We start from the raw sequence: 25,319 nt of genomic DNA, 5'->3' as shown, positions 1-25,319 counted from the left end.
TTTTCCCATCATCTTTGCAGGAGGTTAATACAACTGCAGTAAGCAGTAGGTGTGTTGCACAAAGATATTTGAGTTCCCAACCTTATGCCTCTGAAGCAGCAGGGCAGCAGCTCAGTCTGTCCCTCGTGCACCAGCATGTGTTGTTACCTTTTACATCCAGGTACATCCTGTGCCACCAAGCACTTCAAAGCCCTTGTGAAGTGAGGAGGCTGAGCACCACGAGCTCCAGAGCTCAGGGGTGTGTGTGCAGAAGGACTGCCCAGCCATTCCCCTGCCTTTGGTTATTATGGGTATTGCTTTTTTTTCTGGCCACAGGCGTGTCTGGCTGGCTTCTGGATGCTGAGTACTTCGACTTCTCAAAGTAAAGCTGTACTAGATGAAAGAGTAGTTTCAGGCTTCTGTGCAGCAAAGTAACTTTAAATATACTTTCTGGTGGGCTGATTGAGAATGATAGAACTGTAAGAGCAGGGAGATCTTGTGTCATGCATCCCCTGGGGCAGGTTCATCTCTGCCTTATGGTATCCTTGAAGAAAGTAAGTGTCTATTAGAGGAAGCTGTAGCGTAAGATGCCTCAGTCTCTCACAGAGCAGTCTCTGTGGTGCCTCACTTTCCTAGCTTCTGGGAAATGGAGCATTTAGCTAGCTCCCATGACCAGTCTGAAGTCCAAGCCTATTGTTTCTTGTCTTCGCAGTGTCCAGTGTAGATAATGAATTATTATTTCATCCTTTCAGCATTTTTAGAAGTTTAAAGGTTGTAGTAATACAGCAACCTTGATCTGTGGCTCAAGAAATATGCTGTTCTAAGGTGGTGTTTAAACTAGCATATTTTAATATGCCTAATTGTAGAACAGGGAAGGAGCAGTTAGAGGAATGTGACATCCATATAGGATGTAGTTTGCTTAAAAAAGAGGGGGGGAAGAAATCACAAGGGCAGATCACATTGCACACTGTGCATCTGCAGAATACCAATGCCACACTGGGGGAAATAAGGAAGTCTTCTGTCAATATAAGGGCCAGATCTGAGAAGAACCAAAGGATGTAAAATGGCTCTGATCTTGGCGAGGGGGTCGGATGTCTGACTGGATGTATATTTATAGCAGAGGTACAAGACCTCTTTTACAGTCAGAACTTGGGAAGCTAGTCACAGGCCACAGCAATCTATGGTGATTAAAAGAAATGCCATCTCTTTCATATTTATTGAAAACATTTTCCTTAAAAGACAGTAAACATCTGCTGTGGAAGTGAGCGGCTGTGAGACGGAGCGGCGAGCAGAGACGGGGGAAGGCAGTGGTGTTGGAAGAACAAAGAGCTTCACTGGCAGCTCCTGTCTACTTTGCCCATGCTTTGATATTTCCCCACTGATTCTGATATTTCCATACCAATTATTGTATAAATTGCTCCTGGCTGACCTCGCCACTTAGCCATCCTTAGTTGTCTCAGTAGTGGGAAGAATTCAAATGAGGAGTGAATATGAGTTGGTTTAGGAAAGATGGTCCATGTGCTGGGAGTGGTGGGATGGTGACAGGAGTGGAGGAAGGGGAGGATAGGGGATCAGGCATCCTTTTGCTTGCACCATTTAAACATTAAAGCAAAAGGGTGGAGGATGGGGACAGAGTTGTTCTGCAGGTGGCTCCAGCCAGCCTTTCAGTACACTGAGCTCTCTTGGCATGAGAAAAAACACCCCAAGAAAACACTGGATTTTCCCAGGATGAGGCTTTACTGTATTGGGGGAATGGTGGGGGCTTACCACATGTTTTCTTCTGATAGCATTGTTTTTATCCATCTGGCAGCAGGTTGCAGTGTATGGAGATTGTTCCTGCTGTGACTCATTTATGCAAAAATTAAGCTCAAACCTAATTTTTGGTTGTGTACCTTAACAGGAGACTTCACAGAATAGCAGGTGTGTGTTGCTAAAAGGTTTTCTCTGCTTTGGTGTTGCCTGGTGGGGCAGAGTGTCTCCCTCAGAGATTTTATTAGTCTTCAGCCCATGGCAAAAAAAAATGATGGCTGCTTGGGAAGTGGCTGGACAATGGTGAGCTTGGAAGAGCCTTCCTGAATTAGTGTTTTGTGGGTGTCAGCCCTGCTGTGGAGTCCAGGGGAAAAGCAGGGACTAAGTGATGGGCTGAGTTTGGCAAGAGGTGTCTACAAGCTCTCTGGGTGACAGAAGGGAGAGAGGAAGGGCCATCCCCTGGGCAGCCTTGTGCATAAGTGAGCCTGAAAAATTAATCTGATTTAAGAGGGAATATGAGCTTGGAGGATGCTAACTGTCCCTGAGTAATTCACTGGCAGCAGAGGCCTGTGCAGGGCTCAGAGCTGCTGCTTTGGGGCAGGGCAGTCTGAGCACTGAGAAGAGGTGATGCCACAGCCTGCAGGACATGGGGAGCAGCAGGAGGAAGGCTGCTGGCACCTGCCTCACCTTAGATGACACCATGCCATGCACTGGAGTGCAGTGGCCAGCTGGTGGGTGGTCAGCCTGAGCTCCTGCAGGTGCCCTCAGACCTGCAGGAGGGCAGCAGTGGCCACAGCCTGTGGTGCACTTGCACCTGCTCTTGGGTTGAGCTTGCCCAGAGCATCTCTGCAGCTCAGAATTAGACTCTTTAGCATAACTGCCCTTTGGCACTTATGTCTGAATTGCCTTCTTTACTGGGGACTTTCTGCCAAGTCCTGTGGTCTGCTGCAGATGCTGATTTGTCATAGCCAAGTAGGATTTATGCACGCTCTCCTTCCCTGAATAGGGGCACAAGCTCCCATGGCAGTTCTGAGGATGTTTTGAGGGAACCAGTTCAGATGTTCAGAGCAGAAATAGTCATGCTCTTAGAGAAGAAGCTGAAATGGTACCTTTTTTAGCTTCTGTTGTAGTATAACCAAGGCACAGTCTGCAGACCCACGTTGTTGAAGAGTACAGTCTGCAATGGCATGGATTGTGAAGGGGCATGAGGACAGCTGTACCAGTTCAGAGCAAATCCTGCCCCTTGCTCAGCATCATGCCTCAAAAAGCTGTAGGCAGGTAGCTGTGCAATTGTAGCTTGTTTTGGGAGCCTTAGGAGCATGATGTGATTTACCTGTTTAGTAGCCCTCTTTCATGGGCTTGTCCCACTCATAGTTTGACCCATGTAAATTTTTCCATACCCACAGTATCCTTTGGCAAGGGCATCCACAGGTCTGCTGTGTTCAGCTGCATAAACTGCCTCCCTTGTTATAAATCTGGATCTGACCAGTCTCAGTTGATGGCCCTTGGTATTTAAACTAGAAGAGATGGTCAAGGGTCAAATTCTTGACCATCTTTGCCATGGCATATATATTTGTGAAAAAACCTTTACCAGATCCCCTTCAAGTCACCTTTGTTTCCCTGCAGACTCCATTATTTCTGACAGAGAAGCCATTCCCTAGTGTTTATCATCGTTGTTCTTCTCTTGACACTTTTTCAGGAGTGCCTGTAAGTTGAACAAACAATAGCAGCAGCAACAAAGCCCAGATGTGTGCTGCGTATTTGTGAAAGGGAGAGGGATCTCCTTGGAAATGTTCTTTGCCTAATAACTGTAGTCAAAGGCACAAAGTAATTTTTAAAGGAAATTTAGGATTACTATTGTCAGTTATTGACAAATAGTACTTTAGAGATTCTCAGTGAAGGAAAAGTTCTGTAAAGCTGCAGGGGTAGAAATATCCCCTCAAACCATGTAATCCTTTTGGTGTTCATCACTGTTAGCCCTGGTGCTTATAGAAGATATCTATACCAAGAAGATATGTATATCATGACTTTTTTAGTTGCTGCCTAGTGATTAAAGACCCAGGATAATACTCATAAGAGCTCAAGTTCCTCCTTCACATTAAATGACTACTGGCAGTGATTATTGATATCGAAGATAACTTGGTGCAACTGCTGCAGTGCTTTTGGATGTGGTACAGACATATGGTCTGAGATGGAGAGAATATTTGTGCAAGACGCTCTTCATCATTCTGTCATGAGTTTTTATTTGTTCTTTTGAGCTGTCAATGCTGTGGCAGAGTTTTTGTGTGCTCAGGCATCCTTTTATTACACCCACCTGTCCCTTGCAATACGCCTTGAGTCAATGTTCTCAGCTAAAATTTTGCACACATGTTCTTGTGAAAGGGACCTGTAGGTCCACCTCTTTCCCAGAAGGTAAATGTTTGGCACTTTCTGAAATGGGGCCTCTTCAAAGTACTTCAAATCAGGCACCTGAAATGACCAGTTGTGTGTGGAAAGCCTGAGCTCTGCATGTGTCTCTGTGGAAAGGTCAGATCTTGCCAAAATCATGAGATTGCTGTGAGGGTACAGATTCTGCAAAGACACCATGTACTCAGAAGCTGAGCTGCAGCACTGCTGGGGGAGATGCCTGGCTGGCAGGGATGCTTGATGCTCCTTTTTTGCTCCTTTCTTTCTTGGAGAGGCATTGAAATCCTGGCTGTGATGTGACCAGGGAGACTTGAATGACTGTGTGACTCTGACATAGCACTTTTCTCTTGCCCTTCCTGTGCTTTTCAGAGCTGTTTCCCGTGACATTTGCAGTGGCCCTGCTGGGAGAGCTGGCACAGGGCAAGTGCAGGGACTGGGCATCTGAGGTTCCTGGGTCTTGCGCTGTCCCTTGCTGCTTCAGTCTCATCACCTGGCTGCACTGCCCCCTCTTGCCACTGCTCTTGTCCCCTGTGCACCTCCAGGGCTTGGGAGATGGGTTAGCTGAGAGCTGCCTGGCTGTTGTTTGGCTTGCCCCTGGCTCAGAAGGCTGGCAACAATAGCCCTGATCCAAAGGGGATAAGGGTCAGGGGATGGCTTCCTCCTTATCACATGGGATTTGCTGTCTTTTGGAAAAAAACAGATGCAAAAACCTGCAATTTCTTATTAATTTTTAAGTAGCACTTGGCTCACTACCTCCTCCCTATCAGCCCTTGTGCTGTCAGTAAATTATATTGGATTTGCAATTAAAAGCAAATCCAGTGCCAGTGTGCCAGTGCAGTACCAGCCAAATGCCACCATCACTGTCTCCTGGGTGTCCTAGGGAAGGTGCGGAGCACACAGCTCCTCCTGTAGTGAGCTCTTCTCTCACTTCAAGAGGCCATGATAAGAGTTTAAATGGGATCTCAGACACGTTATTTTTGTTAATCAGAGCACTTGCTCCCTAAGAAATGAAGTTCTCTTCTTAATACTGTGTATCATGGATATAGCAATTCCCAGAGCTTGCAAAATGCCAAACATCATGCAAAAGGTTTGAGCACAACATGTACTGCTGGATGTCTGCCTCAGGCTGATTGTTTTTCTTCTTTCCTTTCTTGATTAAAATAGTTTTGGAGAAGTACTTCTGCTGTTTGGGATTTTTTGAAGTGTTGAAAAGCATTTGTGCCCACCCGTGTTGGAGCAGGAATTTGCAGCCAGGCACAGGGAACAGCACTGAGGATGTGCTGCTCCTTGCTCCTCTGGAGATGCAACCTGTTCATCCAACTTCTGAGCCTTTGTGTCTCACCTCTGGGACAGCAACCTGGTGCAAGTGGTAGCCTGACTGTTTTGTCTTCTATCCATACTGGGAAGGACTTTTTCTGCACTGTTTTCTTCTGTCCCTCAGCTTCTGGAGCCAGAATGGGAAGCAAGGAGCTCTTTGGCTCTCAACTCTCTCACTTTTGGCTGCTTTAGGAAGGTGCAGCAACCCAGTGCAAGGGAAGATAGAAGAGGAGGAATGTAGAAAGTGAGTCTCTTGAGAACCTGAAGGAGGACTCCAGGTTAGAGTTACAGTGAAGGTCCTAAAAACCACTGGGAAGGGAAGAAGGAAGCCCATGTCAGTGCTGGCTGTGAGGATGGTGAGATTTGACATCTACCAAAAATTTGTGCTGTGGGTCCCCAGGGTTGTGGTCTTCCAGTGAGCTTTGGAAAGTCAGATACCTATCTCTGATAAAATATTATTTTTTAACTAGATAGCTGGAAAACTCTTATGTAAAAAAAATCCAGCACCGTGTTAAAAGCCTGATAAACAAAGTGGTGCACTTAGCTGAGAAATAACTGATGGAGTGTTGTGTGTGGAGCTTTTAATTCCTACCACTGCATATTTGCCTTGTGGTGCAATTTTAATTGTCATTGCAGGTGGGATATGTGTGTGCTGTAGCAAGGCTAAATGTGCATACAGAAATTGGATTATGAGCTGTCTTTAGGTGTGTAATAAAGATCTTGTCCTTCCTGCTGCTTTGAAAACAGTTCACTTCAAAGGCTGTAATATTTGCTTTGTCCTTTGGCCTTTGTGGGGTGAGAGAAGAGGCTGCCTGCACCGTAGATGTGTTAGTTGTCTCTAGCAGTATCTTTCCCCAGGATGAAGAGGTTGGTACAGCAAACGGTGGGGGAGCACTTGCCTCTGTTGTTCCTCTCCCTGTTTGTTTCAAATGTGCTAGCTTTCCCTGTCCTCCCCTTAAATCACATTATTTCATAAAGAGTAAAAAGAAACATAATTTGGAGCAGCAGCAAGCTGAGCCCAAGTTAATAGTTTGAATTGCACTCCATCTGTTCAGCTGCATGCCCTGATGGATGTGCTGAACCCATTTTTCACAATTTGTTTTAAGCTGCTAAGAACCATCTCTCCTGGCTCCAGTCCAGGCTGGCTGTGGTGAAAAACTTCGTTTCTGGACATCGATGTTCAGAGGGCGGGATTGAATCAATAAACCCCAGATTCAAGGCTACCTCTTCACCTGCAGGATGCCACTTTTTGAAAGCTTAAATTCTGCTCTGGACTTGAGCATTGTTATTGAAAATTAGAGAGCGGGGGGGAACCCCCAACATACAGACGCACAGAGAGGATGAAATTTGCAAACGTGATTATGCAGGACCTGCTTTAAATCGGCTTATTGCTGTTTTATGATGGCAAGCAAGCAGTCACAGAAGCCAGGGTGATTGGCCTTGCCATGTGTGCATGCTGCTGGTAACTCAATAACCGATGAACACCCACCGTGGTCTCCAGACCTCGAGCCTTTGATGTAGCAACAAACAAGATAGATTGCTGTAATTTATCTGGCCCCTGGAGGGCTGTGCTGGTAATGTGCCATGAGCCCAAGGGCCAGCCATCCATAATCTGTGTAAAAATCCGGCGGATCGCAGTCGCCGTGCTGCGGGGCTGGCTTTGTTTGGTGCCTTTGCGCGTGTACAGCGCAGGGCACTGGGCCCTGACTCCAGAGCCAGGGGCACTGAGCTTTACTGGAAAGTGCCCACTCCTTCCATTAACTTTAATTGGGTTTGTTATGTGCTAAATGCACACCTTTCAAATTGGCTTGGGAAGGCAGTGCTGGAAATCTGATATTTCTCTGTGGGCCTTTACAAGTGTAAGAGAGAATGGAGAAGGTGTGCTGGGTTTGGGGAAAAAGAAGGGGGTTTTGTACTAGATGAAGCCTCTGGCTGGTTTGCTGATGGAGGATGAGTGCCTGGGGAAAAAGAAGGGGGTTTTGTACTAGCTGAAGCCTCTGGCCGTTTTGCTGATGGAGGATGAGTGCCTGGGGCATTGGAGTTGGGTGGCCCAGGTGCCAAAGGAGAGGGAGTGTAGCCCCCTGGCTTCTCTCCATGGGGTGATGAGAGTTGGAAAGTAAAAGTACTGAAAACAAAGGCCTGTCACCTTGAGTTGCTGATTTGTTACTGCGTGGTGCATTGCCCTTTCACGCCTGGCTTCTTACGGCTTCCAAACAAGGGGTTCATGTTACCTCAGAGCTGCTTCTTTCGTGGGGTGTTTTTTAAAACACTTCCATTGAGTCAGCGAGAATTCTCCAGTGTGACTCGGGCAGTGCTGTGCCAGAGCCTGATGTGCCGGATGTAAAACAGGGTGTGAGGGCTTGCTTTGTCCAGCATGGAAAGGCAGGGACATATCTGGGTGCAGGCGTGGGGATTGCCTGCTGGTCAGTAACACTGGGCTCCTCTCCTCCCACAGGCATGGCACTGGCCCAGCGGCAAGTGACAGTGCAGGAGGGCCCCCTGTACCGCACGGAGGGCTCCCACGTCACCCTGTGGTGCAAGGTGAGCGGCTACCAGGGCCCGGCGGAGCAGAACTTCCAGTGGTCCATCTACCTGCCCTCGGCCCCCGAGCGGGAGGTGCAGATCGTCAGCACCGTGGACCCCTCGTTCCCCTACGCCATCTACACGCAGCGCGTGCGCGGCCGCGGCATCTTCGTGGAGCGGCTGCAGGGGGACGCCGTGCTGCTGCACATCACCGAGCTGCAGGAGCGCGACGCCGGCCAGTACGAGTGCCACACGCCCAACACCGACGAGAGGTACTTCGGCAGCTACAGCGCCAAGATGAACCTCGTGGGTAAGCTGTGCTGCTCGCGGCGCGGCTGGGCCCCTGGGGTGCTGCAGTTCGTTTTAGGGGTCCCCAGGGGCCCCCCTAAGCTGTATGTTCGCTGGTAGCAGCAGGCAGGCAAGGAGACTCCACACGGCTTCAGGGGGTGCTAATGGGATGAGGGTGCTAATTGGGGGTCCCACCCCCGGGAGCAGCATGGAGAGAGAGAGCCTAGAGAGAAAAGGGCCAAGCTGGTCTCCCTCACACAGCCTAACAGGGAGATTCAAAGTGGGCACGGAGTAAGACTTGGCCCATTGGGATTACAGATCCGTGATACTTCAGGGGAGGATCACAGGCTTGGAATAAACCCTACATTTTGGAGGGGTGAGACAGAGCATGCCATTTAACTAAAATGTAACTCTACAATGGGGTGTGAGACCCTTCCACCCAGCATGTGCAGTGTGGTCTGCATAGGCTGTAAGATAAAAATCCTGTGAGGGAGAACTGGAGCAGGGAGAGCAGGTGGCACAGTGGTGGGAATTGCAGAAAATCACGGTATAGAGGCACAGGAAATAGTGAGCTTTCTTCACTAATAAGGCCTTTATGAAAATGAGACTCCAGGCAGCACGGCTGGGCAGAGGAACGTTTGAAGCCATGGCGGAAAGCAAAACTGAGACTGATTTACAGAGAGGGAAGGGGCCAGGGAGTCTGTGTAGATGGCACAAGTCACAGACCAGAGAGCTGCCTGCCAAAGTTGGTGAAATAACTGAGCAGGGAAGAGAGGAGTAGTAATGAGCAGCACATAAAAGGGAACAGGAGAGATGGTCATCTTCAGGCTCTTCCAGCAGTGCTGAGTACATCCTGAAAATACTGAGCCGATTGAGCTGTCTGTAGATGAGTGTGGAGAAGCTGGTTTGGGATTTTTTTTTTGGTTTGCGTTAGAAAAATCGAAAACAGGTACTTTTAAAATCTGGAGTATTTCCATGGCACCTCTTTGACTAGAAGGTTTGACCTTTTCAAGCTTCAGCTTGCTTTCTGTATCTCAAAGCTCAAAGCAGTATTTGAAGTGTCTAACTCAGCTAACAGCAGTCAAATTTAGCTTCCATCCAACTCTTTGGCTGAAAGACCTCTAAAAGAGCTCCTGTACAACACAAAACCCCTCTAGCAAATTCAAGCCCACAGACAGCAAGCAGGCTTGCTTTGCTTAGGAGGTGTCTGTGAGGCTGCAGCTTGAAAACCGCTTTGACATTATCCAGCCCGTGGTGGTGTTGCTAGTTCAGGCTGTGTTGACACAAGAAATCCAGGGTGAAAGGAGCCAGGATATGATTTCAATCACAATAGCCTTCCTTGAGGTTGAGCTTGTTGCCTCCAGCTTTCATGGCCTTGGCTTTTTTCCTTCAGAGGTGCAAGCTCAGCCACTGATCCAGGTGAAGCTCCACAGCATGGGTGTAGGTGCTTATTTAGGTGCCTTTTTTGCCATCTGATATCCATGAGTGGTTGGGGGTAGATACCTGAGTATTCTATTTTTCATCTGTAGGTCTGTAATTTGCTTTAGGTCTCCAGATTTGCAGTTCCCACTGCAGTTCAAACAAGGCTGAGTCAGCGCTGCTTTTGTTAAGTCACCTTGGGGAGTGAAACCCATTGAAACCAACACCCACTGAAAAAACGTGCCTGGGGGCAGGGTGGGGATGGATGGATTCTGGTGGCTCTGCCAAAGAGCTGGAGCTGAGCACAGTCAGCATATCCAGTGGCTGGGCAGTGGGAAGCTCTCCCAAGAGTCTGGGGAGCCAAAGCTGGGTTGATCTGTTTTTGCTCTGTCCTTCCCTTTCCACAGCTACAAACCAGTAAGATCTGGGAGTCTGTAGACACCCATGAACTGTGCTTGGAGGACATCGGCTTTGGGGCTTACATGTGTCAGAGATACTCAAGAAAATTGATCTAGAGTAACTTCTAGTGGATTTGTTAAATCACATTATGCCCCTTCATGGATGCTTGCGGTCAGGATTTTGGGCCCTAATTTGGTTTAGCTTAATTCATTTCTGAAAATTCACTTTGGAAATGGCTTAGGGTCACTTGCATTTTGAACATGAGCATCTGTGTACATTCCCTTCTGTGGGTTAGCCAAACTCTTGACAGAAACTGAATTTTTCAGAGTGCTCCCAGCAATGACCTGTAGACAGAATGCCCTTACAGAGAGCCTTCCTTCTGCCTCTCATTCATGGGAAGTGGTGCTGACTTCAACTTTGTTGAAGGACCCTGAAATCCTTTTGGGGAGATGAGCTCCTCTCTGCAGACCTGGGCAGATCACAGATCTGTTTTCCTGTCTCAACTCTAGGTTGGGGGGTTTCAGGCTGGTTTTGTTTCTGCAGACAGTATGCAAGAAGAGGTGCAGAAGAGAGTTACTGTTCTCATTTTCTCAGAAAAAGAACCAAACTTTTTTTTTTTTCGTTCATCCAGTTATGAATTTTTAATTGACTCATTAGATTGAGTGGCTCTTTTCTGGCAGCAGCAAAGCCTGAAGGGAGACAGGTTTGTTAGCATCTCTATTCTCTCCACTTATGTGTGAAGTGGATGGCTTTGAAGCAGTGTTGATTTTAGGCTTGCTGCGCTGGGACCTTGGAATTGTTGTGTCCCATGGTTTGAGGAAAGAGCTGAAGGACGAATTTCTCCTCTTTTCCACCTTGATGATACAGCCCTGTGGCAGGGGAGCTGCATGGGACACTGGTGCAGCAGGACATGGGGCTGCTGTCTGCACTGGGGCATTTCAGCTTGCAGCAGAGCAGCTGGGATGTGTTCTGCTCCTGCCATCTGAGCATTGTTGAAGGCTGTGTCTCCAGGGCTCTGAGCCTGCTAAAAAATAATCTTGTCAGCTTCAGAGACATGCCAGTTTGGCTTGAAAGTACACTTCTCTCCACCTCATGAACAGCAAGCATGGTTAGTTGTCCCTCTGCCATTATTAATGTCACTGCTCCAGATTCCTTTTCCCTCACTGAGACTTTGGCCACAGTCTAGTACTGCTTTGAGGACCTGATGTCTGTGATGGCCTGGAGTAAGAAGTGCTCCCCAGGCACTCAGTGGGACTCTTATCTGAATTTTAGGCATGCAACACAAGTGCTAATCTCACTGAAGCTAGGAATGAGGCCAGTCATGTGGTTCAAAGGCCTTCTGCCATGCAGCATGTGTATTGAGGCTTAATCTTCTTCAACCAGTCTTCAATTGCTTCAAAAACAAGCCTTTCTGTATCCTACTGCTCCTCTTCTCATCCCCCTCTGAGCGGCATCTTTGGGATGATGGAGTTATGCCTGGGCTGTGAGATGTGTTAGGAGAAGAATTTAGGACATCTCAGGTGCTTGAGGAGGTGGGGTAAAAAAAAAAAAGAAGGGGTGCAGCTCTTCAGGATGTTGTGGAGCCATGCCCTTGTGACTGATTTATGAGAAAGGATTAGCCCATGTACAAAGTCCACAACTTTGTTGTTTACCTTCAGATTTTAGTTCCCTGAGACTGACACAAAATTGCTGAGGCTAGTAAGTTCACGCTCCTTTACTCAGGGTGGCGGGAAAATATTTTGGAAGATCTCATGAGTTGTCTGCCACCCATTTAACACCAGACTCACTGCCTAAGGTAGATATCCAGGTAATATTTGCCATCAGAAGACAGAAAAAGACAAATCTAGAAAGCGGTTCATCTTTGTTGAAATTAAGTGCATAGTTCTCTGTGCTGATTAGAGAGAGATCCTACATGTTAGACTCAAGCTAGGCACTAGTGGCTGTAAACTTGGCTGCTTTTGGAGTCTTGCCTTATCAGACTTCTGAGCAACTGGTGGGAATTTTGACTTTGTGGTTGAATTGGGAAGACACTTGAGCGTGCAGCGGAGTGTGCTGTACAAAATTTAAATTAGGATGATTAAATCGTGGATCTGGGGACAATGCACACAGTTGTGTTGGGGTCCTGCTTGTTGCTGGCTGTATGCACTTTTTTAAGAAGTTAAGAGACGGCAAAGAATTTGCAGGTGAAGGAAAGCAGCATCTCAGGAGCACAGCATCACCACTGACAAGACAGCAGTATTTTCCAGGTTGCCATTGGAGTTATCCCTTTTCTTAACTCTTGAAATATGGGCAGAAGAGGAGGTTTCTGTGCAGTAATTTAGCTGGTGAAGCTGCAGGAGTGCTATGCAAATTGAGGTGGTGGTTTGTGCTTCTCCTGTTGATGGGTAAACTTGTGTTTTGCTGCAGGGTAGAATTGAGCACATGGCAGTTCCTTCAAAGAGCGTGAGTCACTGCAAATTTGTACTCCACTGTATCTCTGCGATGAATTGTTTGTGTGCCTGTACCCTCACTTAGATAACAGTGAAGAGGCCCAGGTCTAACCTCTTCAGAAGTTTCAGACTTTTATCTCAGTGTTTTTTCATCTGTGCTCCCAAAAACGTTGAGATCTTTTTCAGAGTAAGTGATTTGAGGGAAGAAATCAAGCTTTGAGGTTTTTCTTAAACAGGTAGCGATAGAGCGGGAGGAAAGGTTTCAAAGCACTTGAGGAGGTGGCAGGTCTTTTAGTCTTTATTTTGAGGGAAACAGCTGTACAGCATCAATCCTAAACAAGTTAAAGCAAAAAATTGAAAGGGGATTGGATGGGAGGAGACCACAGTCCCCATGGTACCACAGACTGGGAAGAAGCAATGTCAGTGCAGACTTGAGAAACAAGGAGCACTCAAACACAGCTGCCTTTGCAGTGGGCAGGGGCTGCTGTGGAGCTGGTGGTAGTGCCTACAGGGATGGTGACCAGGACCTTCTTCCAGCCAGGCTTAGGTCACAGAGGGCAGAGAGGTTTCATGCTGGTTAGGTGCTATTCAGTGGCTGCCCTGTCAGCCTGGTCACTCTTTTGCTCTCTGCTGTTTCTCACTGGTCTCTTCCTGCCTGGCTGGGTTGTTGCCTTGGCCTCTGCCCTGTTCTCCTGCGTCCTGCATTACCTGTGATGGCTCCCTGGGGCTCTGTTGTGGTTTTTTGGCTGGTAGCCCCATTGTGGTGGAGTTTCTACACCGTGCCAAGCTTGGGAGTGGTGGAGGGCAAGGGCATTGATGGGTGAAGAGCCATCTGCATCTCTGCCTGAGGTCAGGGCTGGCTGTGGCTCTGTGTGGTGGGGTCTTGTCTCCTAATGCTGAGCTGCCCAGGGCACTTGCAGCTCTCTGCAGAGCAGGACTCAGTCCATGGGCACTCAGACCATGCCTTTAGGAGTTTATCTTTGGGATGCTCTGTGCCCTGTAGCTGTGGCATGTAACTGTGTGGCCGCTTGCAAGCCTGTGGGACAGGGAGGACACACGTAGGGTGTGTCTGAGAGGCTTTGGTGGCATGGGAGGTGGGAGAAAAGCGTCTGGCCTGCATAGACCTAGCACTGGAAAGAAGGAAGCTGTGTGTGTCTCCTACAAGCCTTCAAGAGAAGCAAGCAGGTCTCTTTTGTTGAACTTGCCACCAAAAACCTCCAGGATCTCTCTGCTGAGAGCGAAAGAGTGTGTAGCAGGCAAGAAAAAAAAAAAAAAAAGAACTTTTATTATCCCATACCAGCTGCTGCTGCTTGTTGCCAGCAGCTTCCCTTCTTCTTCGTCAAGTGCTGCCATACGTGATGTGTCTCAACACAGAGCAGCGGGAGAAAGTCACGTCACAGTTTGGATTTGGGAGAGCACAGTCTGCTCCTGGCAGCCTGGATGAGAGCAGTCACTTCTCTCCCTGTGGGGCACACGGACCTGGGTGGCTGCTGGTTTATTCCTGCTGTCAGCAGGGCTGAAGGTGGCTTTGCTTGAGGCAGGTGTCGAGGAGAGAGATGGCAGTCTCAGAGACAAGGACCTACCAGTTTTGATAGAAGTCTTTGGGGGCTCTTCTTTCTGTGCTGCATTTTTCTTCTTCACCTGAGAGACAGGGAAAAGTGTTTGTCACTGTAGTTGAGTGAGCAGCTTGTGTCCTGGGGAGACCAGGCTTTTTGCAGATGAGCAACAGCAGGGCAAAAATCGAAATAAGCAGTTCAGCCTGTCCTGGAAGGTTGCAAAGGCTTCATCTCCGGAGGCTTTCAAGACCTGACAGGATCAAGCTCTGAGTGGCCTTGTCTGACCTTACAGCTGACCCTGCTTGACCCTGTAGCTGCACTACAGACCCCCAAGGTCCGTCCCATCCTGAATTGTCCTGTGATGAGGTACTTGGCTGCACTGCAGGAAGGAACCACTGTTAGGCAGCGTTTTGAAGGGCTGGTGCTAAATAAAGGAGTTTGGAGGGTCAGAGCTAAATAATGCCATAACATTGATGATCTCAACCAGGTGAGAACGCCACGGACTGATTTTACATCCCCAGATTCCTTTTTTTTTTCTGGCATATTTTTTATATTTCATATTGTTCTTATTTCTCTCATGAGGTTGCAGGAGTTTGTCTCTATTGCTCTGCTCTGGTGTTTGAAGGTGGAACATGGAAATCCTAAGCACAGATGTCCTAATCTCCCTTAGTCTGTCTTGGCAGCTTGGCTACCTCCATAAAACATGTGTGTGCCTTATCTGGCCAAGCTGTGTGAGTTAACCAAAGTGAGCTGCAGGATTGGTGTTGTGTGTGTGAATTGCATTCATCTTCGCCTGTTTGGGCTGTGCTTGTTGCAGTAATTAGCTCCCCAGAGGAGCAAAATGTCCTTCACTTTCAAATTACCCTTTAGCTGGCATTAAAAAGGGATTTAAAAAAAAAAATCAAATGCCTTCTTATAGTGGCCCTTTGCATCTAGACACAGGGTATTTTGTTCTTACTGTCCTCCTTTATATGCCTAATTCTCTCTGTAGTAACCTTCACAAAATAATTGACCTATGCTCCTCTGCTTTTTCTTTCTGTTCCTGCTATGGATGGAAAAGAAGTATTTGTCTGTTAATGGGGAAGGAGTGGGGAGGGGTAAACATATTTACCTCTGGCAGTTCCTGTGGCCAGGGCCTGGGAAATTGCACCTGGTTTGAGATGCTACAGGCATTCAGCCCTGTGATGCTGCCAACTTGCTGCATGTCCCTGGATATGGTGCAATCCATCTCCCTCCCCATTTTCCAGCTGGTAAAATTAGGGATAATAGCACACAAGCCTTTCACAAAGTCTATGCTAAATAATTGTGATGGGCTTTGAGCTCCTCAGATAGCGGGAGTTAAAAACAAAGGCTTATATTTCAGCTCTGCCTGGCAATAATGCTGAATAGGATTCATCTCCTGTCCTGCTTAGTCATTTCTGCTATCTTGGAAGTGTGAGCTGCCTGAGCTCACCCAGTTTTCCCCTGGCAGAAGCTGTGAGGCTGATAGGCACTGCCAGACTGGGGGGCCGCTGATCCGCAGCGCCGTGGGCAGGTACGTGGGAGCCCGGCACAGGCAACCCTGTGCTCTAGTCATCTACAATCTGGCAGTGAATTCCATGGGCTCGTTATTCCTTGTGCTTCCTAAACCACTCTTTTGTAGACAGCAGTCGGGTTAGAGCTGATGGCTTATGACAGAAATCTCTGTGTGTGCCCTCGCATAGTGGGACAGGGCTCACTCCTTTTGTGTGTCTTTATCTCATCCCATGTTACTGTGTGCTAAACACTTCCAATTATTCCTGTTTCGTTGCAGTATGCCATCTCCTATTCTTTCCTGTTGGAATTGCTTGCCTGGTTTTTTCTTTCTTACTGTTGTATTACATTGCATCACTTCTGTACCTCTGAATGTGCAGGAGGAATGGAACAAATGGTGGGCAGTCTATGCCTAAAAAATGGGCAATCCATTGTATCCACTCCTTGGTTTCTTTCTTCAGTTTATTCTTCCCCTCCCTCGCCTCTCTGCCCTGTCCCTCAAAACCTCAAGCAGCTTGGTGGCATGACATGCTTTGTGGGAAGGGCTCTCAGTTGGGGATCTGATACTTTCTTATTTTTATGCCATCCACCTACCCATTTCTCAAAAACCTGGCATTAGACGCATTTGGAACACATCACTGTATTCCATATGTTTTTCCTATATTGTCCCCTTTGAGGCAGAGGTACTTTTTTTAAATTTAGCGAGCATGTGGAGAACAATTACAGTGAGAATATGTGTCCTTTTTTGGACATACCTGTACGCTTGTGCCGATGCATTCATTGTAAGAAAAAAAATGTATTCTTAAAAGCCATTTCTAAAAATGTAAATTAATTCAGCCTCAGGCAATTGCACGGCCCTCTGCTCACAGATCTAGGCTTGTCTCTAAAATGAGCCCTCTTGTTTCCAGACTTTCTACATCCCTTCCTTGTCAGGAAGGCAGGTGTGGAACCCTGAATGCTGACTTGCCTTCAGACTGTAAAGAGCTGCAGTGTTTTGCTTGGGTGGCTTTCTGTGCAGCGCTGAGCCTGAATTGTAACATCAGGACAGTCAGCTAAAATGATCTTTGAAAACTAAGCAGCCTTTCCTGAAAAAGCCTCTTTTCTGAGGGCTCTGAGTCGTGCCCTCCAGTCTGCTCTCGAGCCGTGTCTGGCTCCTCTCAGGCATCCCTCAGGGTGATGGGAATGTGGCACTTGCTTTTTGCTGAGCCCTGTGCCTCCTCAGTGTCAGTGAGGCTGCAGGGCTTGGGGTCCTCTGCTGCCCTGAAAGGAATTGCTGAAAACACAACCCCGCTCAGGCTATGTCTTCTTTTTGCTTCTCCTGCTGACTCTTCCCATGTGCTTTGCCCAGTTCCTGGTAAAATGAGGTATTTGGTAATCATAATTGTTGTGTTTTATAGGATGCCTTTCAGTATGTCCCCCAGAGTAGAGGGATTGGTGACATAAGTTGTGTGTATTGGCATAATGTGCTGAGAGAGGTAAAGGATGCAAAGGTTTTTAAGTAGGAAAAAAGAATCATTAGTCAGAGAACTTGGTGCATTTGAAGACCAGCTCTACCACAAGTGGGTTACTCAGCATCTTGGGTTCAAGCCTGGGGCAAAAGGTTGTCTAATGTTGGAAACAGTTTAGTGTTATCTCCCATCCTGAATTCAACATTTCCTCCTGATGTTGTCTAGGCAGTCCCAAACCCTTTTTTCTCCCCCCACAAATTACTACTTTTTTCACTACATGCAAAACTAAGAGAAGCTCTGAAATACAAGAAAAAAAATTGCTGCACACAAAAGGAGAGCCAGAAGGAGCTGGGCTGGGTTTCATGAGCAGGTGGTGGAGCCAGCAGGCTGCAAAGTGGGATGGACAGAGCCTGGTACCTGCCTCCTACCTCCTGTGCACTCGGCAGCTTTCCAGGGGCTGGAGGGGAGCTCAGGGACACCCATCTCTTCTTCCACCTGCACCTCCCCACCAGTGCTGGGTACTGAGCAGCCAGCACGGCCTGGTGGCTCCCTGGCACGGGGACCATCGCCCCGTGGCACTGGCAGAGCCTGTTGGCATTTCTGGCAGCCTTTTTGGAGAGGCTCACAGTGTGCAGGGTTCTGTGCTCACGTGCCTCCCAAGCGTCTCTCGGCGTTAAACGGGGAGCGCTGCGGCTGCGAGCGCAGCTGGTAACATATGGCACCCGTCCCCTGCCTTAGCAATTGCTCACTGAACTCTGACAGGGAATACGGCCCCCGTGGCTCCAGCCAGCTGCAGCACTGAGAAATCCTGCAATGGAGCGGCCCCTTATTCCATTACCAGCTAAAACTTCGCCTTCCACGTTGCCTATTTTGCCTGCTGTGCTTCCCTGGGGAGGTTTTTGCTGTGTTTACTCTTCCTCCCACTCTTCTTTCTTCTTTTTTTTTTCCTTAATTTGTTTTCCCTGGAGGATTGTTTTATTTGTTCTTTAATTTCAGCCCCTCAGACTTGGTTGCTGTGCACTTCTGTGGCTCTGCTGCCCTGTCTCTGCTGTTGATGTGATGCTTTCCTTGAGTTCTCTTGAACACGTAGGTCTGGTGATGAACAGTGGAGTCCCCACGTAGCACAGGATGAGTGCAGTGCCCGTTGCTCAGCTCCGTGCCACAAAATGCTCCCTGTGGTGTGGATCTTGTTGAAAAATTGCAAAACCAACAAAGTCAACCTGGTGGCTGGCGCTCAAGCAAACTGCAGAGCAGCGCAAGTTTCTCCTAGGAGCATTACCAATCTACATCAGATCTTTCCTGTCATCTCAGATAAGATAGCACTAAACTTGAAATCCTGCTGCTTCTGTCCCACCCCTAGCTCTGATGATTTGGAATCCTTATCTCTAATTAGAGATGTTGCTATTGAAAATCAGGGGGAGAAGGGTTGGGGGAAGGGGGAGGTGGGGAGAATCCTTTAGATTTAAAGCTCCAGAGGGTTTCTGCCCTGCTTTTGCTACCCACAGGAGAGGTGGGAAAGCGAAGGCAGTTCTTTGGTGCTTTAGAGTCCCACAGCAGCCCATTCCTCCTTCAGCCCAAAGCCCTGGCAGGACTGGCCTTTCTCCCCTCTCCCTTCAGTTCCAGGTGGTGCAGGGCTTTGCTTTGTGTGCTGAGAAGGAAACCTGACCTGCACTGGGACAGAGCTGCCCCTTGGTAAGGAGGAGTTGGGGAGAGAAATTTTCCATCTTGATTCTGTGTCTGCCCTGTCAGTTTAGCCCCCTAACAGTTTTACAATCTTTATCTGATACAGGTTTAAGAGGATTTCCCTGGGTGCAGTGGGATTATTATAAGTCAGAGAGCAGTCTCCAGCTGATATTCCTTCAGCAAGTATTTATTTTAAGTGGGTTTAACAGTATTTAATTTTAAAAAAACCAAAACTTTCTGGGTTGGTTTTTTTTTTTTTTCATGGGTTGCAAGTAAATTGTTTGTGCTATCAGAAAAGTAGAGCCTGACTAAAATGAAGAAATGTATTATTGCTTTCCAGGCTGGGGGTGGTGGAAGGAAAGCAGCAGCTGGAGGTGGGGAGGATAGAAGATAAAATAGTAATGTGGTGGGAAAAGTAACATTATTCCATGCAGCACTGATTAGTAATACTGCCAAACAGCTGTTTATAAATGGGAAATGTAATGGGAAGGGGGGCTGCAGGCACTGCTGGGTCATCATATGAGGAGGGGATGGCTTCTGTCAGCCTTTTATCTGCCCCTGGGGATCAGGGGCTGTGCTGTGCAGCCCCCAGGAGCATGGGGGGCTGGGGATGTCCCCTTCGCCCTCCCTGGCCCTTGTGGGAGGATGCTCAGTTGTTTTTGTGCATAACATGCTCCCCCCCGATTTAGGAGTTTTGTGTCACCTTCAGAAAGGACTGGCGACCTTTGGCTTTGGGAAAGCTGTGCCTGTAGGAGAAAAATCTCCTTTCGAGCCACATGTGGGCTGTTTCTTTATCCTCTTCCCCCCTCTGGCAGGCTTTATTGATGGCAGACGGCTCTGGGGCTGGATGTGTGTGCACGCATCCAGAAGTCAGTGCTGTCTTACCGAGAGCCGCCTTCTGGCCACCTGCACCCAGGCAGCATCCCAGTCCTTGGAGCATTTCAGAGGATGCTAATGGAATGGGATTAGCCGCCCCACTTGCCCTTGCCATCGACAAGAGATGCTTCTGGAGAGCCTACAAAGAAAAGCCGGAGCTAACAGGGCAAACCCGAACAAAGGCGCTTTAGAATGCAGAGAGAAGCGTGATTTTTACCCTGAGGAGGCAAGAGGTGGGGCTGCTCTGCTCCCCATTTGAAGTCTGAATGAGCCTCTGCCTTAAGGGATCGTGGATGATGAGTTGGTGCTAATGGGCTGGATGCCCTTCAGTGTCCGGCTCTGCCCTGCTCTGGTTCCTTGACATTGTGGTTCAACATATTGCACCCTTCAGGGCTTTATTCCTTGCTGCTTGAGAGTTAAAATGATAACTTAGAGCTCTCCAAAGAAATGTAGAGCTAGGGATGCCTGCCCTGGGGAAGTGTGTCATGGCAGGCAGGGTTTTCTGGACAGGAATGCCTCTGTGCTAGGCACAATGTGCTCTGAGCACTTAACTTTCCCAGACCCTGTCATCCTTCATTTTTAGCTGCCTATTCAAGAGAGCAAGATTTTTATGAAGCCATTTCTTACCAAAAGCGTTTCCTGATTGTAACTTGTAATGCCAAACGTACTGAGGGGTGAGAAGGTTTAGAGAGATCAGTTTTCTTTATGGCATTGTGCTGCTGCATGGAAGTGAAGAGATTCAAAAGCAGCAGGTTGCTTATCAGAGGGTTAATGTTGGGCTCTGTGTCCACTGAAAAATTGCAAAAAAATTGTATCAGCGTGCCACAGATGACCACAGGTGCTCTGGCAGTCTGTTGTCACCTTTTGAGCTCTCTCAGGTGTACTGATGCCACCTGTCCACAGACAGGAGTCCTTGCAGAGCTGCAGGTGATGGTTGTGCCTGATGGGTGGCCCACCTGGCACTGGGGCTGGAAGGGGGAGCACTGGCACAGCAATGTTTACCTGTGGGGAAGGGAAGGTGGCTGGAGAGGGGGTGTTAGCAGGGGCATGAGTCCATATTTTGGAGAGATTCTGTGCTTTGAAGGAGCTCCTTTGTTGTAGGTGCAGGCCAGAAGGGCTGCCCTGAGAGGGGCAGGTGCTCTGGGACAGAGTGAAAGGTGTGCTGTGGTCACAGGGGTGCTTCCAGAATCTTCCATTCTGCAGATCTTAGGAGCACTGCCTATCATCCAAACAGCCCCTAGTGTATAGCCATATCCAGAGGAGTGCTGCAGGGAAAAGCATCCCTTTGCATGAGAGGTTCCTGCTTCCAGGCAGAGTCCTGGGATGCAGGGTAAGCTGAGCCAAAGATGGAGCCCTTTGTGGGATAGGAGATTATGGCACCCCTGCCCTTACTGAGGAAGGGGAAGGTTGTGGTCATCCCCGTGCTGGGCAGTGTGAAGGAGAGCAAATGAAGGCATGCAAGGCAGAGAGTGAGTGGGCTGAGGGAGATGGAGGGGTTAAAAACCAGGCAGAAGGTGAGAGGAGGGAAGAAAGGGATCAGGAAGAAAAGCAGGAACAGCAGCCCTGGGAAAGCAAGAGGGAGAAGGGAGTGTAGAAGTGGCAGGTGGAAGACCTTGGATGGGAGTTTTGTGCTGTTAAGAGCAGTGGGGTGTGTAGTTTGGCATCTTGGAGGTACTGAAGCAGGGAGAGCTGAAATGGGGATGACCAGAGAGGGGCTGTGGTTGGGGTGAAAGGAGTGTCCCTGCTCCCTCCTGCAATGGGAGGAGGCCCCTGAACTGCCAGAGACATGGGTCCCTCTCCACCTGGCCTCCTCCTGCAGGGCTTTGTGGGGGCTCTTCCCCTACCCTTTCCATGTGTCCTTCGAGTGCCCTAGGTGCTGTTTCAGGCTTTTGACTCTGGAGCAGACAATGGGGGTTTCAGTGCTGTCTTCCATCAGGGCTGTCAGGATGCAGTAATTACCTTTGCACTGCTGCCTCCTACCCTTTATTCCTGTCCCTTTGTGACTGGGATGTCAGAGGCAGTGATGGTGCTTTGAGGAGCTGCTTTTGAAGTGACTTTGTGAGTCACAGGACTGGTGAGCAGTGGGGAGTGAGGCGCTGGTGCCCGGGACTCTCAGATCCTCTCAGCTCCCTCGTGTCTGTGGCCAGAGCAGCGTGTCCTGCGTGCCCACCCTCAGAGACACTGGGCTCCTCAGATCTCATCTGCTTAGAGAGCCCCTTGGTGAGGCTTTGATGTGGATGGAGGGAAGGGCAGGGAAGGAGCAGGACCCCAGAGGTGTGCTGGGTTGGGCAGCAGTGCTGTGGTTTTGGGGTGTGCCTGTGGGGCCGGGCTGAGCCGGAGCCTGTTGCTGTGAACAGCGCAGCGCTGGCTCGGGGTGCTGCACGGGTGCTGAGCTGCCCCTGGCAGAACTGGGATGAGTTTCTGCAGGCAGCCCTGTCACAGACCATCAGAGCAGCAAGATGGACTTGCTCTCTCCTGTGGCCACAGGATGCTCTGGTAGGACTAAGTTCAGCCGGATAACTGTGGGCAGTTTGCACTAATGAGATGTTTTAGATGACACAGGTGCCCCCAGGAGCCACTGTAGAACCTTCCCCTCCTCAAATCTCTCAGTGAAAGGCTAGAAGGTGCTTTCTATCACTGCTGAAGTGTCATGAGTTGGAGCCAGGCACCACAGTCCCAGCCCTATTACTGGTCCACTGAGCTGATGCCCACGGGGCCACCCATCCTGTCCCTTACTATCTTCTGGTTGAAGTTGACAAGACTGAAATGTGAGTCCTCTCGTTGACTGCCAGGACTTAGCACTGCTGTTGAGCGTTCAGGGATGCTGTGTGGAGCAGCAGGACAGCCAGCCAGCCTGTCTGTGAAACCCCTGTATGCCAGCAGAGCAGAGCCTGATTAAGCTTATGAAACCTGACAAGATCACAGCCCAAGGTGGTATTGCTGGAGGCTGCTTGACTGGGAACCATGTTCCTGTTGCAGCGGCACGAGCATTAGGGATATGTCACTGGAAGCCTGTCATGACACACAGCTAGCCCCTGAGTAAGGAACACGTCTCTCACAGCTGTTATCCTGCCAGCAGAGTGCAGGAAGAGCCTGCTCCCAAAAGGAGCACTGGCTGCATCTGCTTGCAAATGAGGAGCAGTTCCTCCTTCTCTGCCATCTTGGCTTGGAATGGATGGTCCCCTGAACAAGTAAATGCTGACCAGGGCACTGCTCTTTTGGCTCTGCAGGTACAGCAACCACTCCAGTTTGGCTGTGTGTGTGTCCCCAGAGTAATGGCTTTGTGACCTGTAAAGGACATCCCCATAGCCCCACTGCTCCATCAATGGCCTGTGTGTCACATTGACCCCAGATGAGGAGCTGTTGCCCACCTGTCAGGGCATGGCAGTCAGTGCCTGAGGGTGCTGTGTGCTGTCTGCTGTAGGTCTGGGAGCTGGCAGAGCAGGGACTGCTGCAGAGGCTCTGTGCTCTGCTTGCCATCAGCTAAAATAACCTCTGAAGCGCCATGCATCCTGTGGTACAACCTGGGTGGGAGACTACCTGACTCACTGCCTCTGCCTAACAGCTATTGCAGGGATCTTCGTGCCACTTGTTGTGGATCTGCGTGAAATCAGAGGCTTCTATTTCCTAGCAATCAGTATTTCTCACGCAGGCACTGCCCTCGGATTCCTCCTGGTCGGATTTGTGCTCGTCTGGGAGAAGCAGCAGCAGCTTCTTAAACAGACTGGCTCTTATGCCTTTGTTTCCTTCAGCCCCACAGGGTTAATCTCCTTCTTGGCACCTGATTATTTGCTGCTGCAGGGTGTGTGTTTGAAATTCTCATTTAGCTGGCTTTAATCCCCATCTGTGAGCTGTGTCCAGGTCCCAGGGGCTGGGGGTGGGTTAATACCTGAGCCCCCCCTGAGCAGCTCAGTCGCCTCTGCCTCTCCCCGCAGCTGGTGGCTCTCGGGTATCCCCAAGGGAGGTGTTGAGGTGAATGGGCCACTTCCCAAATGGTTACCAAGAGTTTTGTGTTCCTTTGTGAGCCTGGTGAGCATTGGTGTTGCTGGCTTAGCAGCAGGCCTGCTGAGAGGCAGGGATGGGGGCTTGCAGGGCTGCATGGTCAGGTGAGAGATGGAGCTCCCCTTCTGCTCTTGCCATGAGCTCCTCTCCTTCACCTCTGAAGCACATCAGGCATTGACACAACTGGCAAAAATCACTATATCCCCACAAGCCACTAACTTCTCTTACCCTTGTGCAGCTCCAGCTTTTTGCCTGCTATTTCTGAAGGTAGTGGCACCCAGTACTTTTCAAGCCATTGCTCCATCTTGCTGCCTTCTCCTTGCACCCCAGAGCCACCCACAATTACCTGTCCAGTGTTCCTCTCCCACCCACTTGCCTTGATGCTTGCTCCAGGCTGTCACCTTGACACCTTCCCCTCTTCCAGTGTCCTTGTTCCTTTGGCTGAGACCATTCCCAGTGGAGCTCAGGGTGCTCTCTCTCCCAGCCCATGTGCCCTCCCATGGGAAAGCAGCTCTGGTCTCCCTAACTCCTGCCGTGAGTTAGCGGTGATTTTTTAGGATGCTGGGTTTCCTCTCGCGTTGGCTTTCCTCCCTGCAGGCGTGTAATGAGCTGGCACAGCACACAGGAGTGGCTCCCCGGGGTGCTCTCTGGCTGACACCATGAGCAGCAGACGGTGACTAAAGCAGAGCCAGCCCCGTGCTCGCTTTGTGCCTCCCGTGCTCCTGTGAAGGGATCGCAGATGGGGAATGAGCGGGAGCGCTTGGAACAAGTGGCGCCGTAATCCCTCCCTGCCCCCGCCCCTCTGCCCCCCTTTCTGCAGACATTAGTTTGATTAAAATTGCATGAGCCCACACACGGGTGTGTTTTATTTTATTTATTTATCTCCTCCTAGTGAGAGACTGGTTTGAGGTCTGCTTTGTGGGAAAGCAGCCAGAGGGATGCTGGGGAATTCAGGGTGGTTTTAAAAACTTTCCCTCTGCTGAGCTCACAGCTGGCTGCTGTGGGGCTGGTTGTACTGGTGAGACCTGCTTTTCCTGTGGGATGCTAAACTCAAGCACCTTCTTCCCAGCAGAGCCTGAGGTCCTTGCTGGTAGTGCCTGGGTGTGTGCTGGGCAGGCAGGAGCCCCTTCCAGCGCTGCTGGAAGGGTGCAGTAGGATTGCTCCAGCCAAACTTCACCCAAGGCTTGCCACATTACTGAGGGCAGATCCATGGCTGAGGGTGGGTGTAAAGAGCCACTGTAAAACATAGGGATTAACTCACAGTATAGGTAAAACAAAAATAGATGCATTCTCTTTAGCCAGGTTTGTGCACCCAGATTGGCCACAAGTCTACACGTTACCACTTGAAACAGCTCTCTGTCTCCTCTAGGAATGGGCAGAAGGCATGAAGAGTTAGATGACTTTGTTCTGCAGCCCTGTTCCACTCTGTAAATGCAGTATTTTTGCCAGTGCTGTGGCAGTGCTGTGTCAAAACTCCTTGGTGGGCATTAATAGTATAGGCTGTCTTATTGCTTCACCCAGGGGCATGTGTGGTTCAGCTTTTGTGCGTTTCCTCCCATTTTGCAAAAGAAAGATGCTATTTTCTTCCCTTCAGGAGGGTTTACTTTTAATGAAATGTTGCAAAGTGCAGTATGACTCCTGTGAGGGCTCTTTTACACTCCAGGAGTGGTTTCCTTGTCTGTATCTTTGTTGTGCCCTCTGCATTTTTCCCCAGGCAGAGCAGTGAGCGAAAG

General features: G+C 49.2%; 1 protein-coding gene across 1 annotated transcript in view; it reads left to right on the top strand.

Moving 5' to 3' along the window:
• The window catches only part of IGSF3 (immunoglobulin superfamily member 3), a 94,008-nt gene that overhangs the window by 19,137 nt on the left and 49,552 nt on the right, over positions 1–25,319 (top strand). Inside the window, exon 2 of the mRNA XM_071433745.1 lies at positions 7,907–8,284. Coding sequence (XP_071289846.1) covers positions 7,907–8,284 — 378 coding nt within the window. The remainder of the gene's footprint in view (positions 1–7,906; positions 8,285–25,319) is intronic.

Source organism: Agelaius tricolor, unplaced genomic scaffold (assembly GCF_023055355.1).
Source record: "Agelaius tricolor isolate 1412-34295 unplaced genomic scaffold, bAgeTri1.0.p SCAF_9, whole genome shotgun sequence".
In the NCBI taxonomy this organism is placed as follows: domain Eukaryota; kingdom Metazoa; phylum Chordata; class Aves; order Passeriformes; family Icteridae; genus Agelaius; species Agelaius tricolor.
The sequence above is the reverse complement of the archived record's forward strand: the minus strand, read 5'-3'. Positions and strand labels throughout refer to the sequence as shown.